General features: G+C 37.9%; 1 protein-coding gene across 1 annotated transcript; it reads left to right on the top strand.

Moving 5' to 3' along the window:
• Positions 1 to 249: 249 nt before the first annotated feature.
• On the top strand, positions 250 to 1,445 carry LOC149141454 (uncharacterized). Its single transcript, XM_089451239.1, has 2 exons — positions 250 to 457; positions 922 to 1,445. The coding sequence occupies exons 1-2, from the start codon at positions 250 to 252 to the stop codon at positions 1,443 to 1,445; spliced, it is 732 nt and encodes a 243-aa protein (XP_089307365.1).
• The last annotated feature ends 21,050 nt before the right edge of the window (positions 1,446 to 22,495 follow it).

Raw genomic sequence — 22,495 nt, 5'->3', positions numbered from 1 at the left:
AGATTGCTTTACATCGACAGGTACAGAATTTGAAGCAGAGAGGAATGACGATGAAAGAATATACTAAAGAATTATATTGAGTGAACTTGAGAGCTGGATATACTAAATACACCCCAGAGAAGACAGCGAGGGTTGTGAATGGCCTAAGGCTGGAAATATTGGACGAAATAAGTATTATTTTTCCAAAGAATATAGAAGAAGCATATCAAAGTGCCTTAAAGGCAAAAGAGAAGCTCACAAGAAAGCAGAATGCTAGGAGGGGACGAGGAATGGGCAGAGGAAAAATACAATCCTTTGGTAGAGGAAGGACTACCAATAACAGTGAAGAGGGCAACAGTTCCAAAACATCAGGGACAGCAGAAAAGGATGGCAACACAAAAGAAGGATGGCCATACCAGAGAGGCAGGGGAAATGGTAGAGGCAGAGGAGCTTCCTACCAGTGCTACAAGTGCCACAAGTGGGGGCACAGATCCTTTGAATGTCCTGAAGGAGAATAAGCTGGTCAAAGAGGAGCATATGTTTCTCAAGTAGAAGAAGCAGAGGCACCGCCTCAGGAGGTAGAAAATGCACCAGAGACAGGAGAGGACTTAGTCTTAAATAGGGTATAGCTAAAACCAGCAAAGGAAACAACTGAACAAACCAAAAGGAAGACATTGTTTCGAACTGTGTGCAAGTCACATGGAAAATGTTGCAAGTTGATTATAGATAGTGGAAGCACTGATAATCTGGTTGCAACAGAGATGGTGGAAAAATTGGGTCTGAAACGACTGAAGCATCCAACCCCCTATAAGGTGTCGTGGTTACAGAAGGGTCACCAACTGCTGGTTGATGAGCAGTGTGAGGTGGAATTCCATATTGGCAGATATAAGGACAAAGTTATTTGTGACATCATGCCCATGGATGTGTGTCATATTCTGCTAGGAAGACCATGGCAGTATGACCAGAAAGTCATTCATGATGGGAAGACAAATTGTTACAAGTTTGTTAAGGATGGAATTAAGCATACGTTAGTGCCCATCAAGGAGGAGGAAACAATAGAAACTAGTGGAACAAAAGTGTTATTGGTGGGTGGAAAACAATTTTTAAAGCAGATTGAAGATGATGAAGTGAAATATGTTGTTGTGAGAAGACCAAGAACAGTGCTGTTGCACACAAAAATTTCTGATTTACCTGTAGAAATTCAGGAAATGTTGCAGGAATTCAGTGACATTGTGGTGGATGATTTACCAGATAAATTTCCACCAAAGCAGAGTATCAGTCATCACATAGATTTCATCCCTGGAGCTAGTCTACCAAATAAAGCTGCTTACCGGATGAGCCCCAAAGACAACGAGGAGATTAGAAAACAGGTACAGGAATTGCTGGATAAGGGACTGATTCGAGAGAGCTTGAGCCCATGTGCAGTTTTGACGGTGCTTTCTCCCAAGAAAGGAGGCAAATGGTAGATGTGCACGGATTCACGAGCAATAAACAAGATTACGATCAGGTACAGGTTTCCATTACCACGAATGGACGATATGATGGACTGTTTGAGTGGGGCAACCTATTTTTCGAAGATAGATTTGAAGAGTGGATACCACCAGATTAGAATCTAGGAAGGGGATGAATGGAAAACAACTTTCAAGACTAATGAAGGGTTGTATGAATGGCTGGTGATGCCATTTGGGTTAAGTAATGCACCTAGTACTTTTATGTGCCTAATGAACAAAATGCTGAAGGAGTTCATTTGGAAATTTTTGATTATGTATCTTGACGATATACTGATTTTCAGCAAAACCAGGGAGGAACATTTTCGACATGTTCGATCTGTTTTGGAGAAATTGCAGCAAAACAAGTTGCTGATAAATCTGAAGAAATGCACTTTCTTTCAGAAGGAGTTGATCTATTTGGGTTTCGTGATTGCAGAGAATGAGCTGAAAATGGACCCAGAAAAAGTTGCAGCTATACTTAGCTGGCCATCCCCTAAGAGTCTGTTCGAAGTACGAAGTTTTCATGAGTTGGAAAGTTTTTATCGTAAGTTTATAAGGGACTTTAGTGGAATTTGTGCACCTATGTTGGATACAATCAAGAAGGCAAGTCAACCTTTTCAGTGGACTGAAGCGGCAGAAAGGAGCTTCCAGATGTTGAAAAAGAAGATCATTGAGAGGCCAATTTTGAGGCTACCTGACTTCAACAAACTTTTTCAAGTTCATTGTGATGCCAGTGGTATAGCCATTGGGGCCGTACTCAGCCAAGAAGACAAACTTGTTGCTTATTTCAGTGAAAAGTTGAATGAAAGCAGGCAGAAGTACTCATCATATGACAAGGAGTTCTATGCTATCGTCCAAGCATTGAAGCATTGGAGACACTATTTGCTGGGTAATGAGTTTGTTTTGTTTTCAGATAATTTTGCATTGCAGTACGTTATGCAGTAGCACAAACTAAACCACAAGCATGCGAAGTGGGTTGAATACTTGCAGAGTTATACATTTGTGTTGAAACATATTAGTGGACAGGCCAACAAGGTAGCAGATGCATTGAGTAGAAGGGTTTTACTTTTGCAGGAGAGCACGATACAAGTGCTGGGTTTTGAACACCTAAAAGACTTATATCAGACAAATGCAGGTTTTAAGGAGGTTTATGAAGCCTGCCAAAACCCTTTGATGAGGAATAATAGTCCATGGCTAGACTATAACCTACAAGAGAAGTTGTTGTTTAAGGGAGGACAACTGTGTATTCCCCACTGTTCGATGAGGGAGAACATCATCTGGGAGAAGCACAGTGGAGGTCTTGCTAAACATTTCAGCATTGACAAGACCTTGGATTAGCTCAGTCACTTTTATTATTGGCTGAGGATGCGAAGGGATGTGCAGCGATTTGTAACTAGGTGTAAAGTGTGTCAATTGGAAAAAGGACACAGTCAGAATACGGGACTCTACACACCACTGCCTATTCCAGGTAGACCGTGGGACTCAGTGAGCTTGGACTTTGTCTTGGGTTTACCGAGAACACAACACGGTCATGACTCTGTGATGGTGGTAGTAGACTAGTTTTCAAAAATGGTGCATTTTATTCCTTGCAGGAAAACCAGTGATGCCACTCACATAGCACACTTGTTTTTCACAGAGATTGTCAGGTTACACAACTTGCCTAAGTCCATTGTCTCTGACAGAGATGTGAAATTTACAAGACATTTTTGGCGCACCCTATGGAAGAAGCTGGGCACACAGTTTAATTTCAACTCCGCCACCCACAGATGGATGGGCAAACTGAGGTGGTGAATAGAAGTCTAGGAAACCTGCTAAGGAGTCTAGTGGGAGAAAATTCATGCATGTGGGATCGTGTTCTTTCTCAAGCAGAATTTTCTTACAACGATTCACCAAACCGAAGCACAGGAAGCAGTCCTTTTCAGATTGTGTACGAAATGCATCCCCGAGGAGTGCATGAACTGCGGGATTTGGGACAACTAGAGAAAAGAAGTGCTGACGGGGAAGACTTTGCAAGAGCAATTAACGACCTACATGAGCAGGTGAAGATGAAATTACAGGACAACAGTCAGAAGTACAAACAGAAAGCTAATTTGAAACGACGTGAGGTACAATTTAATGTGGGGGATCAGGTCTTTGCGCAAGGAACGATTTCCTAGGGGTGAATACAACAAACTAAAATTCAAAAAAATTGGACCTTGTAAGATTATATGCAAGTTTTCTATAAATGCTTATGAACTGCAATTGCCTCCAGGTATAGGAATATCACCCATTTTTAGTGTGGCAGATTTATTCCCATACACTGCCAATTCAGAAGAGGACAGTTTGGCACAGCCAAAACGGGACACCCAGGAGGAGAGTAGTTCATGGATGAGACAAATTCCTTCAGCTCAGCCGCTCGAAATCGAGGGAATCCTTGACACACAAGTGGCCAGGCAGACACGGAAGAAGGAGTACCTACAGTACCTCGTCAAGTGGAAGAACCGCCCTATAGAGGATAGTTCATGGCTTGATGTGGGATAGATACAACGTGTAGGGTATTCTATCGAGGAGCTCATGGACCAGAGCCATGACTTTTTGTTACCCCGGGAGCCTGATGCAGGAGCATCCAACCAGGGGTAGACAAGTGGAGGTGTTTGACTTGCAAGCTAAACAGGTTCACAGGTCATTGTACCTGAGTTGTTTTTTTCTTCTTATTTTATTTCCTTAGTTATCAACAGTTGGGACACGACAATAGTTTCGGTTTCATTTTTCTGTTAAGGAGTTTTGTTTTATTTATTTATAGAAAAAAAAACAAAAAACTTTGTTTCTTTTAAAATTAATCCTAGAATTTAGATAAATAGGAAATTGACAGTTTCTTATGGTAACTGTATGTAATTGTTAATAGTTTCCAAAAACTGTTTAACAAATCATATAAAAGCAAAAAGAAAAAATCATTGTAGGGTTGATTTCCATCATAGTAGAAGAGCAATAAAGAATTTATAGGTAATATTTCACAATCATCTGAATTCCATGTGCAATTAGTTTCTTTCCTGTTCTTAAAATATATTGAGCGCATTTCCAAACAGAAGCAAGCATTAGAAATTGAAATCTTTTAGCAGACATCAAGACAAACAAAGACAGCAAGACCGAGAGTGTGGAAGTGTTGTTGCAAGCATACAGAGAGGAAACCATCGAAGAATCGACAAGCCTCACAAACAATCACCTACAATTTTGAGCAGTAACGAGCGTCCAACAAAGCAAACAAGCAGTGGGTTTCACATTTAACATCACCAGAATCACCAATACAAAAACAGCATCAAAGTCTAGGTACTACAAGACTCATTATATAAATCTTTTCATTGCAAACATAGTTTGAAAGATAATTTACAAGAGTCTTTGCAAAGTAATTTATAAGTTAAGTTAAATAGTTCATATTACAAGTAGGCTGAAGACCTGGGTTCAAAACCTTGAATTACATATACATAAGTTAAACTAGTTCGTGTCACAAGTAGACCAAAGACCTGGGTTCGATAAACATACGCTCACCCTAAAACCCCAACCTATCCATATTCCACAGAGGGACTAATTAAACAACAGAGAGGCCGAAGCCTGAAACTAAGACACAACAACATCAATAGGTTACAAGTATGAACATCATGGAAAGACCCTACCCGGTCTAGCGAAGCGCAAGAGGAGCCAAAGCCACCATTGCTCGCTTGCCTTCCACCTGCAACCACCACAAGTAGAGAATCAACAGTAGAACACAACATAAACCAAACGATTAAAGAAACAGGGTAAGGGTTTCACTTACCAGAGAAGCGGTCGATGAACTGCAAGCAGAGAGATGACAACAGGTTGCGAACAAGCAAGAGACCCTGCTCACAAGGAGTGTTAACTGTCAGGACTGGAAAGAGAAACATAGCAAATACTAAAGCAAAGAAAGAAAACATACCGGAGGAGTCTAGGAGCTGAGGACGAGAATGGGGTCACCGCGTGGCTGCAACCTGAATGCACAAGTAACCATAGCAAGATTAAATAGTAGAGCCATCGAACAGTAACCAGTGAAACATAAACACAACAATGCCAGATACATTTAGGAGGAAATAAGTTGTCATCGTGTCACAGAGAACCTTCGGACATAGTTGCAGAATGTTGAAAGGCAGCCCTGAACCCTTAGGTAGATCGGAAAGAAAATACATGCATCCATCAAAACAGATAAAACACTAGCAGAGTCCTGCTACTGGACAAGCCGTGGCCGAGAAGCCAAGTTGAGCGCCAGAGCAACATTAACGAAACCCTTAGGAGGAAAACCAGAGAGTATACCCTCTCATCGCAAACAAACAACAGTCGAAATGATGGACCAAGTGAGGAGCTAGGGTTACAAGCACAGTGAAGGCGGGAGAACAAAGCCCGAGGTCGAGACAGGTGTCTCCCTCATAGCAGTAACGTAGCAATCACATTAATCACAACCAAAATATCTAAGTACCACTACACCCTACCAAAAATCATAAATTTAATAATTTTGAATAAACCAAATCTTGTGTCTGGTTAGAGTACGCCAGCTGGTCCCATCAAAATGACTACACATTGAATAATCTGCTTATGGGTTGATAGATCCGTGATGATGATGCCATGATAGGTGTACTTTAAATTGTATGTCGATATTTGGGTTTTATTAATGTTCTGTTATGCAGTGAAGGTATGATTCAATATTTACAGATATGTACACAAGTTTTCTTCAGAAAGATCGCGTACATATGCAGAACTGCTTCTGGGTAGTCATGTATCGATAGTGCAGTATGGACAGATCCATACATGAATATGCTTCTTGAAAGGTGCATACATACGTAGAAGTGACTTATAAGGGTTGTGTACATCTGCTAGGGTTTTGCAATATGAGTTGATGATTATGGATTATTTTTTATGTTATGTTTTTTGTTGTCTATCAATGATGTCTCTTTCATGATAATCTTCATGTGACAATTTTGGTTGAGTTGAGTGGTTTATGGAATCATATGTTGACTAAAGATGATGTTGTTATTGTTGGGTGTGGAGCCTGATTATCTTCTGTATTCAAAGGTATCGCCACATTGGACCCCAGTTTGTTGCCGCCCAAAAATATTCGCTGCAGGGGGGGTCCAGGAGGGGTGGCTGCGACCTTTGGGGAGCCCCCCCCCCCCCCCCCGGCAGGGGGTTTTGGGGGCAGCACCACCGAAGCTAAGAATAGATGTAAAATTGCCTTGTAAAATTATAGTAATTTCTAGTCAATCTGAGCCGTTCATTAGGTGGAGATCTGACGATAGAAGTTATGTTAAATTTAGGGTTTTTTTCCCTAGAAGGCAACCCCTCACTATATATGAGGGAATTGTATTGCGTCTATGTAGATATGTATTCTAAGTGAGAAAGAGAGATGATATTGAGAGCGAAGAGGGTGTTACAACGGATCTGTTGTAGGTTGTATCTCTTCAGTTTGATGGATAATATAAAAGGAAGGATTGGTTATTTCTCCGTGGATGTAGACCAAACTAGGTGAACCACGTATATCTGTGTCCCTCTTGTTTTATGCATTTTTTGTGTTTATATTTCTGCAATATTTTATGTGTTCCATTGCTCTGTAATATATAATTTTCTAACAATTATGTGATGATATTTATGTGATTTATAAATTTGTGATGAGTTGAGTATGTGTTTCAGTAGTGCAGTGATTTAGATTCAAGGTTCAATCTTTTGAGATCTGTACACATGACTTCTTAAGGGAAAGTGCGTATATACATGGATATTATTCAAAACAATAGTGTATATATTTTTACATGTTTTTGATAAGAGCTTGTAGTAGCAATAGTTGGTTTTAGTAACAATGTATGGCAATGCATTGAAGTTTCTGATCTGTTATGGTTTAGTTTGATCTAGTTGCACTGGTTGCATTGGTTGATTCAAATTTAGTGATTGATTCAGTTAGTTGAATAATTAAGTGAATTGATTCAGCATCTAGTTATGTATTTGGCTCGGTAATATGTGATGACTTCAGTGTGTGATTGAGTGACTGATTTAGTGGTATAGAGATGTATATTCAATTTTTAGTGTATTGAAATATGTACATAGGTATTATTTAGGAAATTTTGTACATACACAGGTATGACTCACAACAATAGCGTATACATTCTGACATATGATTGATCAGTGTTTGCAATGACAAGATCTGGTTTCAGTGATGAATAGTATGTCGTCTGGCATTATGATGAATGGGAATAGAGTGATATAAGTTGGTTTGGTTGTTTGAGAATAAGCTACTTCAATGGTTGATTTGATGATTCAGTTTTTTCATTGATTAAATTATTTGATACAGTGTTTGATTTCAGTATTGTTATTTGGAATTGGGCTTAAATGATGGTAGTGGGTCCAGTTTGAAAGTTTGATGAAACATGGCCTACATATTTGATGTTTTCGTTCAAGTGGATCTCGTATAAAATATTATGAAAAGTGGTCCACAAAGGTGTTTAGGATTGGAGCCTTCAATGAGGAAGTCAACTCTTCCTTCTAGTGGTAGCTAGTTAATCAAATCAAGGGGTAGGAGCTCCCTTCCGATGGGTGTCGGTAAACGAGATCAAGGGGTTGGAGCTCCATTCCAGTGGGTGATGGAGAATGAGAGAAGGATGTAGGTTTCTGTAGGTGGGTGCTTGTGTGCTGGTATGAATCTACGTCAGTACAAGGTTGTAAAAAAAATCATTATAATAAAATATGAAGACAGAGATGACAACAGCGGTGGTTTTCCCCCACATTGGGTTTCCACCTAAAAATCTTAGTGTTCATGTGTGTTGATGTATTGTTTACATGTGATGGTTTATTATGTTTTTATTGTACATGGTTACTACTTAATTAATTCCTATTGAAGTATTGAAACATTGGTTCAAGTTAAACAGATGATGAATTAATTGAAAAGTCAGTTAACGGGATATACGCTAGTTTTCTACGTAACAGTCGTGTACATAAGAAGTCTTAATTCATTATAGCCGCGTATAGAAATATGAATAAGAAAAGAAAAGTTTAAGTGATTTTTTAAAATATTGATTCAACCCCCCCTCCCCTCTCATTATTTTTCCTAACAATTGGGATCAGAGTAGGTCACTTCAAGTAAAGCTTAACGGCTTGGAGTGGAACAAGGATGATGGGAAAGAATAAGATAGTTCAAAGGAAGGAGTCAGGAAATTGTGGTAGTGATAATGATATATCAGATGCATTGATAGTTACAGATGTCAACAAATACTCAGTTTTGGGAGCAACCCGCTTTTTATTGATTAAGAATGAATAAGTCCGTAACAAAGAACTATCAAGTATGGTTTTTTTTTCCTTGTCCATGTCCTTGTCCATGTAATAACAATGATAGTGAAGATGAAAATGAATCAACTATACTTACACTCATGGGTAAAAGTGAAAGTAAGCATTCTAAAGAGAAAACAAATTCAAAAATATTGGCCCTAGACGTAGAAGATCAAGGCAAGTCCGAAATAATGGACAATGAAGGCATAATTATGCTATGTAATGATAATAATCACCAATGGAAAGAAAAGATGAAGTCTAATCTAATGAACCATGATGTTTGGTATTTAGTATGCAATGCTACACAAAAATTCCTCCATCAGATGAGGAAGTGCAAAAGAACAGTAAGGCATTAAGTAACATCATTAATAACATACTTGATTCAACATTAAATAGGGTTATGCATTATGCAACTGCAAAGAAAGTGTGGGATAAGCTACAAGTAATCCATGAAGAAAACCCAAAGGAAGGTTTCTCATTAGGAGAACTATCAGGAAATATTATCTCTAACAATGTGTCAAAAAATGAATATGATGATAAAACAATTGTTTTTATGTTAGATTGAGTCACTGATTCACAAGAAGACAAGTTAGAAGAAATTTTCAATCTTAGAAGAAAACTTGATTTAGCTTTGAAAAAAATTGTTAACTTTAAAGATAAGTTGCAGGAATATGATATCAAGGATCATATTAAATCAGTAAATTTTGCTATGGAATATAAACAGTATTGCGAAGGTATTGAATCTGAGATCATCTCTCTAATAAAAATCTTCAAAAATCAGATAAGCAGAATGACGAACTATTTCAACCATTTTAAGTACAAGAAAATCAAATGAAAGAATATATTCTCAATTTAAAGGAGAAAGTGGAAGAAGGAAGAAGGGTTGAAGAAGATATGAAGAAGTAGTATCTAGAAAAGGAAAAACAATATCAAAGAATGGAGGTTGAGGCAAACATTCTAAAAGGTAAATTAGAAGAAAAAGATAAACATTTGAGATTTCAAGATAGTACTGAGATTTTGGATAATATTCTTAGTAGTCAAAGGTCTCCCACCATCAAATCTGGTCTTGGTTTTCATGACACTGTTGAAGGAAAATCTAGTTCACAAGATAATACAAGGAATTTAAACGGTAACAATACAAAACTTGAAATGCTCAACAAAGAGATAAGAAGTCAATCTGATCAACAACCAAGGAAAGTGAATCTTCAAAGAAAATCATTTACTCCTAACTATAGAAATGTTAATCGATTCTATCCTCTAATAAAAAATGTTGAATGTTTTAGATGTCATAATTATGAACACATTGCAGCCAATTATAGAAGTAGATTGTTTCAATCGTAAGCAAATAACCGCTTCACGAAAAGATCATCAGCTTCCAGGTACTCAACCTTCTTTAAGGGATATTGTTTCTCTTGCAATATATTTGTTCACAAAGATATTGACTACAATAAATGGAATATGAAACAAAAATATTATGATTCCTCTACTCATATAAGATGTTATACTTGTAACAAGTTTGGGCATGTAGCAAAGGAATGCAAGAACAAATCTATGGATCACCTTAGACAACATGGAAAGCAATGAGATAAGAATATTGATGTCAAAAGATTTGAAAAAGATGGATCCACCAACGTTTCTCACAATACACAAAAAGAAGAAGAATATGTAAGGTGTGGTATTGCTCTCTGCTTGTTGGAAGAAGAAGATGAATGGTACATAGACAACGGATGCGCTCATCACATGACTGGAGATAAGAGTAAGATGGAGTCTCTCAAGAAAAACCAATATGGTAAGGTTATTCTTGGAAATAATAGTCTAGCAAAAGTTATGGGAAAATATAGAGCCAAAATTAATAAACATAGAAGAGTAACTAATACTTTATTAGTTCAAGGGCTAGAGAAGAATATTCTAAGTGTAGGTAAAATGGTCGATAAAGGAAATATAATTGTGTTTACATCAATCAAGTGCAAGGTTATATATGAATAAACTTGAAATATCATAGCAAGAGGATACAAAAATCCACACAAATTATACGTGTTTAAAGAACTGAATTCTTGCATAAATGATAAGGATTCAGACTTGGAGTAAAAGAAGATGATATTTATTGTAGTACATTATTCTTAAAAGAATACTTCTCACGGTGACTGCAGAAGTGATGTGAGGTACATGACCTCATGAGGAGCAGAAGATGATTATCGGGTCCTCGGGATCAGTGATGTATGATCTCAGGGGGAGCAATACATATGTTGATGATGATTCCCATGGTTGTTTTAATATTCATGATTACTAATAGTACATATGATGTAGTAACAGTGAACAGGTATAGTACAGGCTTAGGGGGAGTTGTGGTTATGAAAATTCAACATTTTACTTTCAATACGCAGACCCTATGAAGGACAATTGCGTATATACACCAGTTCATATCCAGACAGTCACGTATGTTTCTCTATGATGAAGAAACTATAGGATTATCCTAGGGAGAAGTTCTGATATGCTTTAGTTAGTTATTATTTGGCTTTCTAGTTCTAACTTTGGTTGGTTACAGTCAGTGGATGCTACTTAGAAATGGTATTGGATTATAATGGTTTATGAGTTGTTGTAATATGACATGGATTTACTGATTGATGAAGTTGCTTTGATGACCTTATTGATGGATGAGTTGATGTGATCATACCTGACAATGAACAGTTGGCATAGGTTTAGGGGGAGCATTTTCTATGCTTCTAGTAGTGCATTGTTGGCATTATGATTTCTTGATAGTTTATTGTTACAAAATTATGCTTATATTATTCATGTTGCTAACTAAAGTTCTCTAATGGTGACTATATGTTGCGTCATTCTATGCTACTGTCATGGGATGCCTATGATGAAATCATTACTTGAACCATGTAGTTGTTATGATGTTACTGATCAGATTTATGATGATAGAAGATTCTTTTGATAGTGCATATGGTACATGTGTTATGTTGATCTTCATAAGTTCAAGGAGATAAACAGAGCTTGATTCTACAACCTCATTATTTGATGATGATGAGTGACACTCGTTACTTTTATGTTGTTGTCATTATGCCTTCAAAGATGCATAATTTTCATATGGTACCGTTATGGATGATGATGCCTATAGTGCTTGGTTCTCACATGTACATATATGCTTCACATGGTATATTATTTGAGGATTGTTGCTTTTGATGGTATCAAGGGGATGGGATACTAACAAATATTGATAAATGATGGTGAGCTCATGGTTTGTTATTGATGACTTTTCTCTTTGATGAGAAGCTAGATACATACTACTATCTCTATGTCATGGGATATCATTGATGAGTGAAGCACAAATAAGGATCTTATGGATGATTACTTAAGTTACATATTGATGAAGTGGTGTTGGTGTGATAGTTCTTCTTGCATGAATTAAATGGGCCAAGAGAATGATGTTACTGCAGGTTTTCATGAAGAAATGGTTATTAATATACTATTGTTACATCTGCTAAATGATGCTTGGAGACATGGCATATTTAGTCACATATTGATAAATTTGAGGAATGATGCCACTTTTCCCTATCATGCTTGGTTCTCACATATGTTCATTGATGTATGAAAGGATATGTTGTTATGCTACAAAGGATCCATATGCCTTTGATGAATATGGATTGAGGCTCTTCCTACTAAGGAAAATAACAAGTTGACCTTGATGAGGTCAAGAGGATAAGTTGATAGCAGATATGTACGAAATATCTTATGTTGTTGATGATACTTGCTCACAGGTTGATGATATTAAAGCTACATCATCTTATATTGAAAATTGATGATGAAAATGTGCATGTTGCTGCTCATGTTACTGTTGATAGATGCTTATGGTGCAGACCATATATGGTGTATGATGATTGCTAATGAATATCATGGTCTTATTGAGGTATTTTGTTTTGGTTATAAATTCCATATCTATCTCTTGATGTAAAGGTCATGTAAAGATATATGTTATAAATCATTGTAAAATTCAGTCATGTACGAACTATTATGGTCAAGTCATGTAATCCCATCATTTTGGGCATGTGATGTAATGTTGAGTCAAATATGTAACCCCGTTGTGTTGGGTGATCAATGTAAACATGAACCATTGGTGATAAGAACGATCAAGTCTAGTTGAGTCATAGAGTCATGTACTTATTTGTATATTTTTAGAAAATTCAACATGTGCTTAGGGGGAGCATTGTAAGTATTTAGTGTTCATACTCAGCAGATCTAATCTATAATGCTCATGTAAACAAAGGGAGAGAATACTGCATTCAACATTGGTCATACCTTTTCCCTTAATGTTAAAGGGGGAGAGAAGCTTGGTGTTTGGAGAATGCTTGGTGACTTGGGAATGAAGTTTGGTATATCTAGAAATGTGTTTACAGGTATCTACTGATGGTGGTGAATAAACACCAAAGTGGTCTCCATCAAGTCAAAAGGGGGAGATTGTTGGCATTATGACTCATGTGTTGTCCTTGATGGAAACCTACTTGATAAAGATGTCAACATGATGGTAGCAGAATAAGCATACAAGTCAGTACATATGTGATAGAGAGATTGGACAAAGGAATATCAATCCAGAGACAAAAGAAGGATAAAAGTGATGTTTTAAGAAGTATGTGCGGGTCTTGTGAACAAAGGCCACGTACATACGTGGGTATGATGAAGCAAAGTCATGCACAGATTTTGCGCCATAGCATTCTCAATACCAAGGGTCTTTACCATGCTATTGGCCCATAGTAATGAACATGACAATGGATATTTGATCTCGTCAAAGAATACCATCAGCATAACTATGGAATTTTCCTAAGGTATTGGCTAAGGCCTAAGCTATATAAGAAGATGGAGATAAAAGTGTTAGGTGTGCATGATATGGGTTATTGATGAATTGTTTGATCTAAAATAAGTGTACACGTGGGAGTGTGATGGATCCGGTCTTATAGAACTGAAATGACTGCACATTGAAAAATCTGCTTATGGGTTCATAAATCTATGATGATGATGTCATGGTTTGTTTCCTTTACAGTGTATGCCAAGATTTGGGTTTGATTTATGTTCTGTTATGAAGCGAAGTTATGATTCAATAGTTAGAGATACGTATGCAAGTTTTCTTCAGAAATATTGTGTACATATGCGGATATGATTTTGGGTAGTCCTGTATTGATTCTACAGTATGGATAGATATGTACACAAGTATGCTTCTTGAAAGGTGCATAAATACTCATAATTGACTTATAACGGCCATGTACATCTGATAGGGATTTGCAGTATGAGTTGATTATTATGGATTATTTGTTCTATTATGTTTGTTGTTGTCTTTCAATGATGTCTCTTTCATGATAATCTATGTCCAATAGTTATGGTTTAGTTGAGTGGTTTATGTAATGATATGTTGACTAAAGATGATGTTGTTATGTGATTATATGTATGTGATTCAAAAATATATGATGAGTTCAGTATGTGGTTCAGTGATTGTTTCAGTAGTGCAGTCATTCATATTTTGGGTTCAGGCTTTTGAGATATGTATGTAAGACTGCTTAAGGGAAAGTGTGTATATATGTGGATATTCTTCAAAACAATAGAGAATATATTCTGATATGTTGTTGATCAGAGCTTGCAGTAGTAGCAGTTGTGATCCAAATTGGATCCTAAAAACTCTCCAAGTTTTCATAAACTCGTTCAAATTATGCCAAACAGATTCAAGTCTTAGAAATATCAAGCTATCAGAAGGAATCCTCGTGACAGTTGCAATTGTGATCATCGTGGAGCAACGAGGACCCTCAGTCGAGTGTGCAGACCGTTGGCCCATGGTAATGCGCGTTGGCGTTAATTGGTAAAACTAGAGGCTAATTCAAGAAACAGGGGTGGTTTCTGATACACGATTCGTGCTAAAAGCGTTAATTGCGTATCGCAAGGCGTCCCCCTCAGTGAAGGAAAGCCCCGAAGTGCCTGGACCCAAAATGGCTATGAAATGCAAAAAAGTAATAAATTCAGTTCCATGGATTCCACAAAACTGGCAGGATATCAGAAGGCCTCGAGGTAGTAAGCAGTTTTGACCGAGTCCCGCCCGATGCCACACACTGAGTGACACGCTTCCGGCAGAAGAGAGAGAAAACCACTCACATCAGACAAGTAAACGTCACGCTACTTACCCACCCGATATGAATGATGACCATAGGAACTTGGGGGCCCAGATCAATGGTGGAGGCGCGTCCCAATAAATGACCAGATTTGACAAGGTTGTAAAGCAAGATTACAGGGGATTTGAAGTTCGACAATGTGTTGGAAAAAGATTTGTGTTTCGCGAGCATCTTGGAGCAAACGAAAATAATGACCATTCAAACATGTCCAAGGAAACTGACACACTCATTGGTTACAGAATAGGTGGCCACCTCCCTATGAAGCTTTACCCAATGATGATGACGCAGAAAAGGGGAGTTCAAATGGATAGAGGCAGGGAAAACCAAAACGTCGGGAAGCGAAAATGAACCGACACAAAGTAAACTGGCTTTAAAGCCATGAACTAACAGAAGCATAAAAACACACAGAGAAGAGTTAGTTAGACGCAGAAAGCTAAGAGCAGAGAATAGAGAGAAGAAGCCGAGCTGACCTGAAGGCAGCATCAAGCCAGATAGAGCCAGAGAGAGTCAGAGAGTTTGTGCACTCCAGAGAAAGATTCAGAGGTTCAAGCGAGCTCCTCGGAATAGGCCTGTCATGTATGAGTTTCAAATTGGGGTCATACTACTGTGACCAATAGAGGTCAAGTACTAGTAAGGAGAGTCTATGTACTCCAATCCTACTGATTCATATCTGTTGAGTGAGACTCAAATTGAGCTCACTGTTGTAAAGAAATCTACTTCGAAAACATAATAGAAAGGCCACCATTGAGAGCTGGACTAGGAGACGTAGCCCAGGAGCATTGGGTGAACTCCTTATTAAAATTGTTGTATTACATGTTTTTCTTGTTATGTTTTCTCTAACTGCCTCAGTGTCTATGTATTTTGCAATCTTATCAATCCATTGCATAAAGTAACATAGGCACATCCATGCACATGAGTCTGTAATACCTTTAATTCTTTGTCCTGGATAAATTCCAGATCAAGTGGTATCAGAGCTCTAGGTTACTAAGGTTAGACAAGCTTGTGCTGGATTTTTTTGTTGAATGCTAACTAGATCAAAGCTTAAATTAGGAGAAGGAGAGTTGGTTGAAGCTAACCCTAAAATTGGAAGAGTCCACTCTAAGAGGAAAATGTCAGAAGAAAACCCCTTGGAATCAGACTCCCAGTTCATGGATGGTTTCCTAACCATGAAAGCCATGGTGGAGGAAATGTATAGAGAATTTAAGAAAGGTAGAGTTGAAGATTCATCAAACTCCAAACAAGATAAAGGAGAAGAAGAATCTCTCCTCCATGACCACTCTAAAGGCAAATGGAAAGAAGAAAAACTGCCCACACCGCTTAGTAGCCCTGAAAATAAAAATAAAACATCTTTGATTAAATTAGATGTTAAATTTGATTTACCGATATATGATGGAGAGTTGAATGCAGATAAGCTGGATAATTGGATTAGACAGATTGATGTTTATTGTAGAATGTAGAGCATCGATTCAAACAAGAGTAAGATTCAGCTAGCCAGCCTACGCCTTGGAGGCACTGCCTTGGTATGGTGGGAAGGCAGGACACAAGCTGACATGAAGAAACATGGTAAAATTCTTTCTGTCTGGAGTGAATTTGTTTCTACAATTAAAAATCAATTCTATCCACTAGCCTATATGTAGCAAGCCATGATGAGCTGGCAAACTCTTTGCCAATTAAAAGGGCAAAGTGTACAAAGTTACACTCAAGAATTTAGGAAGAGAGCTTTGATTCTAGGAATTTCTTTAGACTCACCTGAAACTCTGCTGAAGTATATAGGTGGTCTACACAGCTACTTAAGGCACACTATTATCATGTTTAATCCCACTAGCATAGATGAGGTATCTATTCAGGCTACACATCTAGAGGCTAGAGGAAAGAATGTGAACCTAGAAGTTGGGGGATCATCCAAACCCACTGCAAGCAAAAGCAAGGAAAAGAGAAAATAGAAATGGAAAGAGAGGAAGGCAAATACTGTACAAAAGACCAAGTCTTCATGTACTCACTGTAAGAAGGATGGGCATGATGATGAACATTGTTGGATCCTGCATCTGGAGTTGAGGCCCAAGAAATTCGAGGGCAAGAAGAAGAAGACTGATGCAGTTATTCAAAAGGATTTGGGGTCAGACTCAAGAGACGAAACAACAATCGCAGCCACATGTATAAAAGGTAAAAATTATGAAGCATCTATTAGTAATTCTGCACAATCTACTGATAATGAAGAAAATGAGAGGAAAAGACATGAGATTTTTCATATTCGAGTCGTTTCCAAGCATCAAAAGATTGATACTTTGTTTGATAGTGGCTCACAAGTAAATTTAATTTTTTAAGCAATTGTAAAGAAGTTGGTATTACTAACCACACCTCACAAAAAGCCATATCCATTAGGTTGGTTATGTAATAAAGCACATCTACAAGTGACTAGACAATGTAAACTAAGGTTTTCTTTTGGGTCAGCATTTATAGATGAGGTTGAGTTATATATAGTTCCTTTGGATATATGTGGAATTGTTTTAGCAAGTCCTTACTTGTATGATAGAAAAGCTATTTTCTATAGAGCTGAGAACAAGTATCAACTCATTAAAGATGGAATCGAATATATTGTAAGAGATCATAAACTCAAGAATAACTATACTCTCATAAACTCGGGGCAAATGAAAATAATTGTAAATTCATGCAAACAATTTTTACTGATGGTTGTAAAGGAAAAGAAACCTGATAAAACCAATGTATTTGAGGGCTATGATGCTAAACAATAAGCTGATTTAGAAAAAGTTGTGTCAAAATATGATATACTCTTTCAAGAACCTAAAGGTCTGCTACCTAAAAAGGAAATAGTACACGATATTAGTTTGCAACAAGATACTCCATTGCCTAACATCAGAATGTACAAGTTGTCCGCTTTAGAGAATGCAGAAATCAAGAAGCAGGTATAGGAGCTGCTCGAGAAGGGGTTCATCAGACCTAGCACATAACCATGTGGGTCTCCAATTGTCTTGGTGAGAAAGAAAGATGGCTCATGGAGAATGTGCATTGATTACCGAGCACTGAATAAGATAACGATAAAAAATCGTTATCCCCTTCCTCACATAGATTATCTATTGGATCAATTAAAATAAGTTGTTTATTTTTCCAAGTTGGACTTACATAGTGGCTATCATTAGGTCAGAGTTGCAAAGCAAGATGCATGGAAGACTACTTTCAAGACAAAGCAGGGATTGTATGAGTGGTTGGTTATGCCTTTTGGCTTAACTAATGCTCCTACTACTTTCATGAGAGTAATGAATCATGTACTCAGACCTTTTCTTGATGATTTTGTCATTGTATATTTGGATGACATTCTTATATTCAGTAAAACATGGGAAGAACATTTAAAGCATGTTAAGAAGATCCGAGATGTTTTGAAAAAAGAAAATATTTATGTTAAGCTTTCAAAATGTGAATTTGGAAAAACATCTTTGAATTATTTGGGTCATATTGTAGGGGGTGGTGAATTGAAGATAGATCCCTCTAAGGTTGTAGTCATTGTAAACTGGCCTAAACCAAAATCTGCTACAGAAGTTAGAAGCTTCTTAGGAGCAACAAAGTATTGGAGAAAGTTTATTTCTAACTTTTCCTTAATTGCAGCTCCCTTACATGCTTTAACAGGATTGAACAAGGTGTTTTAGTGGGGAGGAAAATAGCAGAAAGCCTTCGACACCTTGAAAGAAAAGATTAGTACAACACTAGTGCTAGCACTTCCCGATCTTCAAATACCATTTGAGATTGAAACGGATGCCAATGACTATGCCATGGGAGTAGTGTTGATGTAGCACGGTAAACCCATATGTTATCATTCTGAGACATTTAATTCTGCAGTAGTTAACTATCCCATATATGATAAAGGATTGTATGCATTCGTACAGAGTGTGAAAAAGTGGAAACATTATCTAATGGGCAAGGAGACAGTTATACATACTAATCATCAACCAATTCAATATTTACACTCCCAAACTAAGTTGCAGCAATCAAGACATTATAGATGGATGGGTTTTCTACAACAGTTTCATCTAGTCATCAGGTATAAAAAGGGCATACACAATAAAGTTGCAGATATGTTATCTAGACCAATCATAAATGCATCCACTATAATTAAGCATAATTTAGTATTGATTGAAAGCTACATTGAACAGTATGCTCAAGATATAGATTTTAAAGATGTATATGCAACTTTAAGTCATGGCAAACAAGTAGAAGAATTGGATTATCATGTTAAGGACCAACTCTTGTATCATTTTGGGAAGCTATGTGTTCCACAAATTGAAAGAGTAAAGATAATTCGAGAGGAACGCACTTCTCTAATATCAGGTCACTTTGGTGTAAGTAAGACATTTGCACAGCTGCAAAGATTTTGTTATTGGCCAAAAATGAATGAGACAGTTTCTAGATATGTAAGAGGGTGTACCATGTGTGCTAAAAGCAAGCCCAGCAATAGAAAACTAGGCTTGTACACTCCACTACCAGTTCCTTCTCATCCTTGGGAAAGTGTTTCCATGGACTTTGTTGGAGGACTGCCTAAATCTAGGAAAGGTCATGACTATTTATATGTTGTTGTGGATAGGTTCAGCGAAATGTGTTTTTAATACCTTGTAAAAAAAGATTACAGCTGAACAAACTGCAAAGTTGTTCTTTGAGCATGTATGGGTTCATTTTGTATTAGCCACTTCCATTATATCTGATTGAGATACCCAATTTGTTGGGAAATTTTGGTCAAGTTTGTGGGAATTGATGGACACCAGGTTGAAGAAGAGCACAACTTTTCATCTGCAAACAGATGAAAAAACAGAAGTAGTCAATAGGACAGTGATCCAGTTGCTCAGAGGCTATTGCAGCAAGCATCCCAGGCTTTGGGATGAACACTTATGTTATGTGCAGCATGCTTACAAATGAGCTAAAAATTATTCTACATAGAGATCTCATTTTGAGACCTGTTTTGGTTTCACACCAAGGTCTCCCTTAGATTTTGTCTTTGGTAAAGACATAGTGGTTGATGGACACAGTGATGTGGACAAGGCAACCAAGTTCATCGAAAAAATCCAAGAGATTCACTAGGCAGTACAGTAATAGCTGGAAAAGAGCCAAGCCAAGTACAAGGCAAGGCATGACAAGCATCGGATGGAGCATAGTTTCCAAGTTGGTGATCAAGTCTGGCTGTATATCAACAAAGACAGAATGCAAGGGGAAGGTAAGAAGCTAAAGCCAATAAGGTATGGACCTTTCAAGATACTTGAGAAAATTGGTGAGAATGCTTTTCGCCTTGATTTACCAACTTACATGCACATCTACTCAGTTGTTAATGTAGACAGCTTGAGATTAGTTGAACCTTCATTAATCGAAGATCCCAAAGAGCAGATTCAATTGCCTTCTATTGATGATCTGTTACCTGAATATCTTAATGAGTTGCAGGAAGATACAGTTTTGGACAGGAAGGTAACAATTACGCGCAAAGGGGATGTTGAGTACCTGAGGATTGGACTCAAAGGTTCAAAACCAAGCAGTATGAAATGGATAGAAATTTTGCAAGTGAGAAATCAATACCCTCACTTGATTGATGCTTAAAAATAAAATTTTGGTGGTCCAAAAGTTTTTTCAGTGGGAATGCCATGATCCGAATTGGATCTTAAACACTCTCTAAGTTTTCATAAACTCATTCAAATTATTCTAAACAGATTCAAGTTTTAGAAAGGTCAAGCTATCAGAAGGAATCCTCGTGACAGTTGCAATTGTGATCAGCGTGGAGCAACAAGGACCCTTGGTCGAGCGCACAGACCGTTGGCCCATGGTAACACGTGTTGGCACAAATTGGCAAAAACAGAGGCTAATTCAAGAAACGGGGGTGGTTTCTGATATACGGTTAGCGGTAAAGTGCCAATTGCATATCGCAGGGTGTCCCCCTTAGTGAAGGAAAGCCCCAAAAGGCCTGGACTCGAAATGGCTATGAAATGCGGAAAAGTAATAAATTCGGTTCCGTGGATTCCACATAACCGACAGGATATCGGAAGGCCTTAAGGCGGTAAGCAGTTTTGACCGAGTCTCGCCCGATGCCACACACTGAGTGACACGTGTTTGGAGGAAGAGAGAGAAAATCGCTCACATCAGATGAGTAAACATCACGCTACTTACCCGCCCGATATGAATGACGACCGTAGGATCTGGGGGGCCCAGATCAACGACAGAGGCACGTCCCGATAAATGACCGGATTTGACAAGGTTGTAAAGCAAGATTACATGGGATTTGAAGTCCGACGTGGACGATGAGTTGGCAGAAGATTCGTGTTTCACAGGCATCTTGGAGCAAACGGAAATAACGACCGTTCAAACTTGTCCAAGGAACTTGACACACTCACCCATTGCAGAATAGGTGGCCACCTCCTTGTGAAGCATTACCCAATGATGATGACGCAGAATAGGGGAGTTAAAACGGACAGAGGCTAGGAAAACCATAACGCTGGGAAGCGGAAATGAACTGACAAAAAGCAGACTGGATTTAAAGCCATGAATTGACAGAAGCAGAAAAACACACAGAGAGGAGTTAGTTAGACGCAGAAAGCTAAGAGCAGAGAACAGAGAGAAGAAGCCGAGCTGACCTGAAGGCAACATAGAGCCAGACAAAGTGAGAGAGAGTCAGAGAGTCTGTGCACTCCAGAGAAAGCTTGAGAGGTTCAAGCGAGCTCCTCGGAATAGGCTTGTCATGTATGAGTTTCAGATTGGGCTCATACTAATATGACCAGTAGAGGTCAAGTACCAGTAAGGAGAGTCTGTGTACTCCAATCCTATTGATTTATATCTATTGAGTGAGACTCAAATTGATCTCATTGTTGTAAAGAACTCTGCTTTGAAAACATAATAAAATGGCCACCACTGAGAGCTAGACCAAGAGACGTAGCCCAGGAGCATTGGGTGAACTCCTTATTAAACTTGTTGTATTACATGTTTTTCCTATTATGTTTTCTCTAACTGCCTTAGTGTCTATGTATTTTACAATCTTATTGATCCATTGCATAAAGTAACATAGGCACATCCATGCACATGAGTCTGTAATACCTTTAATTCTTTGTCCTGGATAAATTCCAGATCAAGTTGGTTTCAGTAACATTGCATGGCTTGGTATATTGATAAGTGGTTGTGCATTGAAGTTTCTGATTTGTTTTGGTTTAGTTTGATCTAGTTGCACTGGTTGCATTAGTTGATTGAAATTCAGTGATTGATTCAGTTAGTTCAATAATTAAGTGAATTGATTCAACATCTGGTTATGTATTTGGCTCAGTAATATGTGATTGCTTCAGTCTCTGATTGAGTGGTTGATTCATGGTACAAATATGCATATTCAATTTTTAGTGTATTGAGATATGTATGCATGTATTCTTCAGGGAAAGTGCGTATATACTTGGGTATGACTCACAACAGTAGCATATACATTTTGACATATGATTGATCAGTGTTCACAAGATCTGGTTTTAGTGATGAACAATATGTGTTCTGGCATTCTAATGAATGGGAATACAGTGATATAATTTGGTTTAGTCATTTGTGAATAAGTTA

The sequence above is a fragment of the Pinus tabuliformis genome, chromosome X (genome assembly GCF_031772625.1).
Source record: "Pinus tabuliformis cultivar Carrire ecotype Pingquan chromosome X, CPIR1, whole genome shotgun sequence".
NCBI lineage: Eukaryota > Viridiplantae > Streptophyta > Pinopsida > Pinales > Pinaceae > Pinus > Pinus tabuliformis.
The sequence above is the reverse complement of the archived record's forward strand: the minus strand, read 5'-3'. Positions and strand labels throughout refer to the sequence as shown.

Coding starts and splice junctions, on each gene's coding strand:
- LOC149141454 (XM_089451239.1), top strand. CDS start 250: ATGCTAGGAGGGGACGAGGAATGGGCAGAGGAAAAATACAATCCTTTG. Junction 458..921: donor CAGTGCTACAAGTGCCACAA/GTGGGGGCACAG, acceptor ATATTCTGCTAG/GAAGACCATGGCAGTATGAC.